At 40.5% G+C, this 8,277-nt stretch overlaps 1 protein-coding gene across 1 annotated transcript in view; it reads left to right on the top strand.

The window, feature by feature from the left end:
* Window positions 1–8,277, top strand: part of tmeff2a (transmembrane protein with EGF-like and two follistatin-like domains 2a) — a 152,085-nt gene that overhangs the window by 117,822 nt on the left and 25,986 nt on the right. The window contains exon 5 of the mRNA XM_014015248.1: window positions 3,643–3,739. Coding sequence (XP_013870702.1) covers window positions 3,643–3,739 — 97 coding nt within the window. The remainder of the gene's footprint in view (window positions 1–3,642; window positions 3,740–8,277) is intronic.

The following is an 8,277-nucleotide window of genomic DNA, read 5'->3' as shown; positions in this document are numbered from 1 at the left end:
CCTTCTGCCACAGCTCCATTGGTCTAATGGTCTATGTCATGGACTTTCATGTGGGAGATCAGGGTTCAAAACCCGGCTGTCACACAATTACCTTAATTATAAACACCTGCTGACGTGACATGCACAAGCTGGTGTAGAAAACACATTTGAACTTGGTCAAAGTTCATTCTGCAAGTCCAATGCTGCAGGCAAWGACATGCTACGTGGCAATGCACACTTGTTTTTACATCGTAAAAACCCATGTCTAGTTCCATTTGCATTTTCCACAATGCGGAAATCATAGAGCCCTACATATCTCAGTCCTATATTTATTTATTTTTTACACAAATGGGAAATTTTTCCACATACCCCCTGTAATATGCTTTGCATACCCCCAGGGGTATGTGTACCCCTGGTAGGGGATCACTGATTTAGAGGAAAGATTTGCTAATTTTTATACAATTGGATGTATTGACGGGTCATGAAGTTATTAACTTACTAACAAAATACAGTTATACACAGCATAATTTATAAATAATAATAATAATAGCAAAAGTTACTTTGTTTACCATGGACTTTACAAGACTTTATTGTAGTAGGGAGTTTCAGAAGAAGGTGTTTTTAAAATTCAACTCATAAAAGTCTTAAAATATCTTCTAGTAATTAATATTTTATCAGTCAATTAAACACTGACAACAGTTTAAAGGGTAAACCAACATGGAGGACAAGGTTTTGCTATTCTGATGCTATTTATTGATCTCTTACATTCAAGAGCAGCTAGAAACTTGTGTGTGTCCAGATTCTGCTCCTGAAATTCAATCACATTTGACGGACGTCAGTATCTCTCTGGGTGACTGATAGTGACGGAGGTGGTGACTCAAAATCACGAGAAAATGGGAAAATTTTCAGTTTCAGTCTCACTGAATTGATTGTTTGTGACTAAGTGACCACCGAACCAGGCGGCTGCTTCATGCGAGGAGAATTTCTGATAAAWCCATTTTTACATGCTTGCTAAACTGCAATCCAGCTCGTGCACCTCTACGCTGGCAGGTTCTCTGATCTATTAGTGCTACTAGAGCCAGCAGTATTTAAAGTGTCATGTACCTTTATGTTGAGAAACTCTTTCAGCTAAAATGTAAACCAAGTAATTTATTCTCTAAAGGTTAGAATAATTTTGTAATGTAATGCAACGTGAACTTTTTTGTAAATGTATTCTGTTAGCAGACTGGTTCTGAATATCTGCGTGGGGATGTTTGTGTTCATTTGTTGTAAATATTCAGACTGCTCTATGTGACTCTGCTCATAAAAAAGACCTTTTATCGGAATGAATTCATTAAATTACTTTCAATAAGTCACACAGCTTCAAACATTAACCCAAAGGCACACAGCTCTCTGTGATTTCCACGGATCAAGGCCRTGCACATTAGAATCAGACCACTATTAAATCTTTAAAGCCCAACGTTGACGTTTTGACCTTACCTATCAGCTACTCATCGCTGCAGACTTCGTTCCTAATTCTTCACAAATTTACAACCATCATAAACACAGCTCAGATGTTTGGCCATAGTATTACTAATAAGGGCATCTTTGTGTTTCCTTCCTGAGTGTTTCTTGCTGTATTGTTGTGAAAAAAATATTTGTTTTTCCCTTACTTTTGATGCATATTTGTCCTCAAATATGACGAAATTAGCTATTCAAAATGGCCGACTGGAAGTGTTTTTATCTGAACATTTGTACTTCTCCTGGCCATTAAYATCACTCTTCCATGTCTTGAAGCACTCGAAACACTTAATAACAAATATATTTTCATCTTTTCAGCATGTTTACTCAGCTAACTGGCCAAAAAACAATGGAAAAAAAACGTTTTTCCTGTGAGCATAGCTTTCTCCACTAGATGCAGGCATCCGCGTAAAAACTGCGACCATCTCTGTGTTTGGCTTATGCGTCACTAAACAAAGTTCCCACCCCCTCAAACTATATACCAAATGAAAGGTACGGTGATTGGCTACACAGCTGTGGCATCAGAACGAAGCTCGGAGCTGACTGGCCGATTCTACGGTCAATCAAACTCAGGATGACGGAAACCGAAAGTTGGTCACTTCTCAAATATTATTTGCTCTGGACAGCCGATACTTGAACCTAGTTAGTCAAATGAGGTGTCAATCAAAAGAGGAGGGCCTAGACGTCCATTTTGATGCATTGAACATGGACACAGGTTGAACAGAAACACAGAACAGCCTTTCAAAATAAAACGAAACAAAAACAGCATGGGGGCGTTCCGYTAGATGGATAACTAATGTGAAAATTGAAGGGATCACACATTAACTTCCACTCGTTAGTTATGTGACTTAAGATAAAGGTCTTTATTTAAATTATTATTATTATTATCATTTACTGTTAAATCGGGTAGATGCTGAAATTGTACACACATGCTAAAAATGGTGCCATGAACTCAGGGAAGTTTTGACATTCAAGCTCCACTGATTAGATTTGTGCGAATGCTGCTTCTTGTCCTGTAATCTGGCCCGCATGTAAAACCGAGAGAACAAAACGTCCGTCGTTCTGCATGACTGAAGGATGATGCTGCTGTGGCTGCTCTCCAGCACCTGCAGCATCAAACATCAAACGTCAGCTTCAAAAAGAAGAAAAAGCAAAAAACACCAGGAGCGAGGAGGCCGTTCAAAAGGAACTACTCACTCTTGAATGCATTGTGGTTTTGAACTCGGAAGAGATTATTGAAAGCTGTTGGGATTACTCAAAAGCAAAGAAATCCAGAGTTTGCTGACTACATTCAACACTAAATAAAAAAATAAAATAAACTACAGACTTTGACCTTAAAACAAAGTGTTTGACTGAACTTTAAGCCTGAAAGTGGGAAATTAGGTTGAACTACCATCGGAGTTTATCCCAGTTCAATCCAACACGCCACAAGGGATCACAAGAAATAACAAAAAGTTGCCGAAAGGAAAATGAAAGAGGTGACACGAGGGAGCAATGCATGGTGGCCGTGGTTGGGGATATTAAAGACGTGGGGAAATGATGCCAAGTTCCTCCTCTTCATCTTCTTTTACAAAGTTACTCTCATGGGCCCAAGTAAGTTTAAAAATAGAGCTTGTCTAATAGAGAGAAGGGCCGAGAGGGGCGGTGGTGGTGGGGGGTAGAAGCGAAATAGTCTGGAGGAGTCCTCTGTGGTTGGAGGACGCAATTTGAGATTGGCCAGATTGCTTTTTATTCCTCCGCTCTTCTCCCCGTCGGCCACTCACGAGGCGCGATACGCACCTGCGAGGTCCCTAAGCCGCAATAAGTCTGACGCCGGTCCCCCACAACCGCCGCCGAGGAGCCGCCACACTCGCGGCACGAGAAAATCAGCACCATGAAATAAAAGAGGGACTCAGGAAAGATCAGCGGGGATTTGAGAGTGATAGATGAGAGTAAAGTGAGAGAGTGGAGGAGAAACGGGGCGAGCAGATGAAGGTGGCGTTTTGGTTGGGATATGAGGGAAATGTAAATGCACCTCTGCTGTTTGTTGTCACAGGAGATGCATAACCAAGATGATGAATTTGTTTTTCAGAATTAATCTAAGGGAATAACTGGGTGAAAGCTAGAAACCAGTTGTATCTGAGACTGATGGTATTTTTTGTTTGTTTTTTCTGTCACTTTTAGGAGGAGAAGGTTCAGCGGAGACCGGGCAGAAGGAGACGTCCACCTGCGACATTTGCCAGTTTGGAGCAGAGTGCGATGTGGATGCAGAAGATGTTTGGTCAGTTTGCACAAACAGTTTTCAGCTCAAATCACGCAACACCAAGCTTTTTCTTTTTACCATTTGACACCCATACTTAGGGATGGGTACTGAATTTGATACTTTTAAGTACAGACCGAATTCTGTCGGTACAACCGAGAATCTATTCACGTAACATCAAACGGTACCATGTTCCGGTACCTAAATGCATCATTGCGACTGTATTGGCGTAAGAGTTGTGAGTTTTCCATGTTTGCCCTGAACGCAGCGTCGCGTAAGAGCGGAATGACGTCAACAGCCACTGGTTCAGTAAACAGCTCGGTCTGAACGTAGCATGAAAGCCTTGCAGCTCCTAAACTCGTCAAACAGACCACCTCTGAATTATCTGGTGGATTAATTATCTGGTGGATTAATTATCTTGTGAACACGAAGTTCGCTTGCTCAATGTAAATAAAGTACCACCACTTTCTTTATTTCATCCGCCATTAAACAGAGGCTGGCAGAGGAAAACAATGGAGGCACTTCCCGACAGTCCGAATGCATCTGACCTGAAAAAGCACAAGCAGATAACTTGAAGTGTTGGACGCGTTTTGGATGCTCAAAACGTAGCTTGAATACATTTTATTTATTTTAACTCCACCCTCTTTCTTATTTGACTTAAACTTATTTGCCTTCCATGGATCCATCACACAAGTTTTCTAGCGGGGAAATGACATCAATAGAAACACGTGGAGCTGGATTTTAATTTGTGCAATAAGACAAAACAGTCTTGTTGTTTTCAAGAGTTTTCACTTTAAAGAAATAAGTTACACAACTGATGTTACAATACAGAGTTGTATGTTGTCTTGATATTTGTTAATTTTATAATATTGAGAAATATGTTAAAAAAGAAAAGTTTATTATTTAAAAAAAACAACACACACCAAGTACAAAAAATGGGTACCGTTAAGTACCGATTCCCAGGTACTGGATATTGGTACTGAATCAATTCAAATACCAAAGGTACCCATCCCTACTCATAATGCATGAGTGCAGCTCGTGTACTCTATTGGTGCAACTGTGCTTTGGCACAAGTATGAATTGACCATTTTAATAGTTGTTTAAATGCAAGTTTTGACACAAAGAATGTGAAGCAGAGCTTCTCCGTCCTGCACACACCCACTGCTGAACACCCACTGAGGGTTTATTGGACGGCTGACCATTTCATTTAACCTCAATTACCAAAGCAGGGCTGGGAGAGAAAAGAGATTTTCGTTTATGCTGGAAATCCAATTACTCTTCTTACAGGACTTGGCAATGTCAGACCAAAAATGACTTTGACTCACACAAGAAAAACTAGTTCAGTGATGAAATAACATTTGTCATAGATTTAACCATTTGTTGCAGATGAGGCAGATGTGGGTAATGTGTTTTCCTTTTTTGGTGCATTGGAAGCAACAGAAGAGAACACCCTGCGGGCAACATAAAAACATGTCTGCGGAAAAACCCAGTTAAATGGAGACTCAACTGGTGAACTGTTCCTGCACCAGAATCGGTGCATTCTGCAGCGTGAATCAGACTTCAATGAACCAATGCTGCTGATTCGATGTGCAACATAATCAACCGGTATCAGCAAAGAGGAGGCAGCACTTATAAGAAATCCCAGACGTGCCTCCAGAAATTAGACGTGCCCGGAGAGTACAACTCCATCAAACTGCCTGATGTAATGGAAAGATAATGTACCCTGGTGTGCAATAACCATAATGCCAAGGAACGGCTTCATGATGCATTTTGAGTCTTGTTGCAAATACTGAACAGCTGGAGTCCACTCCTGATGCCACCCACTTTAGCAAATGCACCTTAATATGCCACTAAAACACAGAAATTGATTTATTGGCAATTGCTGAATCCCCAAGAGAAGAATTTATGAGATCACTGCAGGACAAAGCACAAGTCGCTGGTTTGTGCGCATGAAACTGAAAACATTAAGAAAATGGAGCTTTAATCATATTTAGCACAACCTGAAATAAAGACAATTACACATTACACAAGACAGGAGGGAGGCAACCAGCAGTGAGTAAATCAATCCTGTTAAAAACGGGATTTGGCATAAATATTATAACAGACATATGAATATTTCAGTGTCCCTTCGTGTTAAACGGAAACTACAAGCGGTCTTTAATCTTTAAAAAGCCCCCAGGTGTTTGGATAAGAATGCTTCTGGTGAATAATCAGGAAGGTAATTGCAACCCAACAGTGGGTGATTTCTATGAAACGGCAGCCAACAGCCGCTGTCGTATGAGATTGTTTTGATTAAAATGACAGGTTATTCCAATCAGCAGCAGCTGGTTTTAATCAGACTGTCAGTTAATCACGCCGTGATTGGACACGGAGGTGACTGTAATCAAAGGCCTTCTTATTTTCACACAGTCCAGATTAATAAATTATTTTCTTGTGTTTGTGGAATTGAGGGAAGTTTTAAACAAATAGTCATGCAACTTTTTACCAAGTCCTTCCGTTTACTATCTTTGTAATTTGTAGTGTAAAAAATGTTTCCTTAGCCACCTGCTTCGGATGTTATCATCCATGATATGGACGTTATTAGGTGTTATCAGTCCCCTAGAATGGCTTCAGAATGTCCCGCCTGGGCCGGTTAGCAGGTTCCCCGTCCCATAGAATGGCCTCTGATTTTCAGCTGGTTAATATGAGGCATAAAAAACTGGTTAATATGAGGCATAAAAAACTGGTTAATATGAGGCTTAAAGCCACTAAGGTTAACTTTAGAGCAAATGACACGGTTAGTGCTAAAGACACCGCCCTCCAACAGTTGTATATTGTGGCCTTCCACAATAGGGCAATGGGTAGGGTGCCGGATCAGAGAGCAGGGGACCAGGGCTTGAAAGTGACACGGACACAAAAAATTTMTTACAATATGTTTAGCTAATTTACACATTCATTGTCATTGATATATTAATCCACTAGGGGGCACTGTCGGGACAGTCTGAAGTCTAGAAGGTACCGTAGGGACCCTCTGAAGCCATTGTATGGGACTGATAATGCCTAATAACGTCCATTTCATGGACTGATAACACCAGAATCCCCTGCCTTAGCATAAATTTCTGAAAAGTATTMAACTCTTTACAGACGATCGGGCGTAAACGTTTATTATTCTGATATGCATCATGATAAGGTTAGAGTTTTATTAAAATTGTAAAAATGTTGGTTTTSTGTTCCAGAGAATAATGTTGTGGATTTGGATCTGATGGCAAATCTCCACTTTAGAAAGTATTTTTAAATCTACTTTATGATTGGTTGTTTGTTGAGTCATAGCACAGTCATGATTCAGTGTTAAATTAACAAGCACATATTTTTGGTGGGGATAGAAGAGGTCTCCACTTGGCAACAACCCACAGAAGCCATCAGTACAAATGTTTCTGTCTCCAGTTTTCTGGCTCTGGCACAAGAACACGACCTCCACATTCGTTATCTCTCATATATATTTAAGCTCTGATTGGTTCAGTGGCTTTCTGAAAGTGCAAAGAGAACTAAAGTACAGTATGTGAATCACTGAACAATATTTAATAGGCTGAAGGGATTCAGAGGTCTGGAATTTAAAGTTCTCCAAGTTTTTCAACAAAGAATGCCTTCGGGATGTGCTGGGACAGAGCACTTTTTGCATTTGGGTATCTTTTATTTGAACAGAATTATTATTTTTATACATCTTGACAGCATAAAATAACACTTTACCTGATGTAATAAAGGGTAATGCCTGGTTGGAAGAAAATTGCTATTTCAGCTTGTTTTTGCCCAAAACGTTTTATTGATTACATATATCATCATTTGTGATTCACATAAAGAATMATATTTTTCCTACTTTTTACATTTCCAGATAAAGAAAAATCGTCCTGATTGTTGTGGTAAAGATAATACATGCTTGCTGAGCCTCATTTGGCAGAACGCTGCACTTGTCTCTGCTGCAGTGACCGTCTTTTATCCGCACCCCATCTCTCTATAGCTCCCTATTCTCCAAGGGAAGGTGGCGGCAAGTGGAAAAAAAAAAGACTAATTTGCCCCAGAGGGATCAATAGAGTGTCACAAAATTCCATTTAGATCCATTTGTGTTGTAAAACAGTAATTACCCACAGAAATCTGCACTTTCAGAGGCATCAATAGCAGCARTGGTGATGGAATTAAAGGAGGGGGGAGGCAGGTAGCTCGGTGGTCTTACTGAGCTACCAGAGGGACCCTCGCTGTGTCAACGTGGACTCGAAACCTCTGGAGGGAAGAGCAATGGGAAGGGTTCAATGCAGGGCTTCTCTTCAGATTGTGGCTCGTTCTGTGCAAAGCATGAGGGAATAATGAKGAAAAAACAAACAAAGAAGACGGTAAAGGCCAGTCGGAGAGGGTGGAGGGTGTCTGTGCTCCGTAGAGGTCCCCCCGTCCACCCCCACCTGCATGGACCCAGAGAACTGGTTTGCATATCAACCTTTTTGTTTTTTTTTTTCCCTTTTCTTTTTTTAAAATTATGTTTATTCTTTTGCATTTGTGTGTGTGTGTGTGTGTGTGTGTGTGTGTGTGTG

The sequence above is a fragment of the Austrofundulus limnaeus genome, unplaced genomic scaffold (genome assembly GCF_001266775.1).
Source record: "Austrofundulus limnaeus strain Quisiro unplaced genomic scaffold, Austrofundulus_limnaeus-1.0 Scaffold125, whole genome shotgun sequence".
NCBI classification, from domain to species: domain Eukaryota; kingdom Metazoa; phylum Chordata; class Actinopteri; order Cyprinodontiformes; family Rivulidae; genus Austrofundulus; species Austrofundulus limnaeus.
Note: the sequence above shows the minus strand (reverse complement) of the source record. Positions and strands in the feature narration are given on the sequence as shown.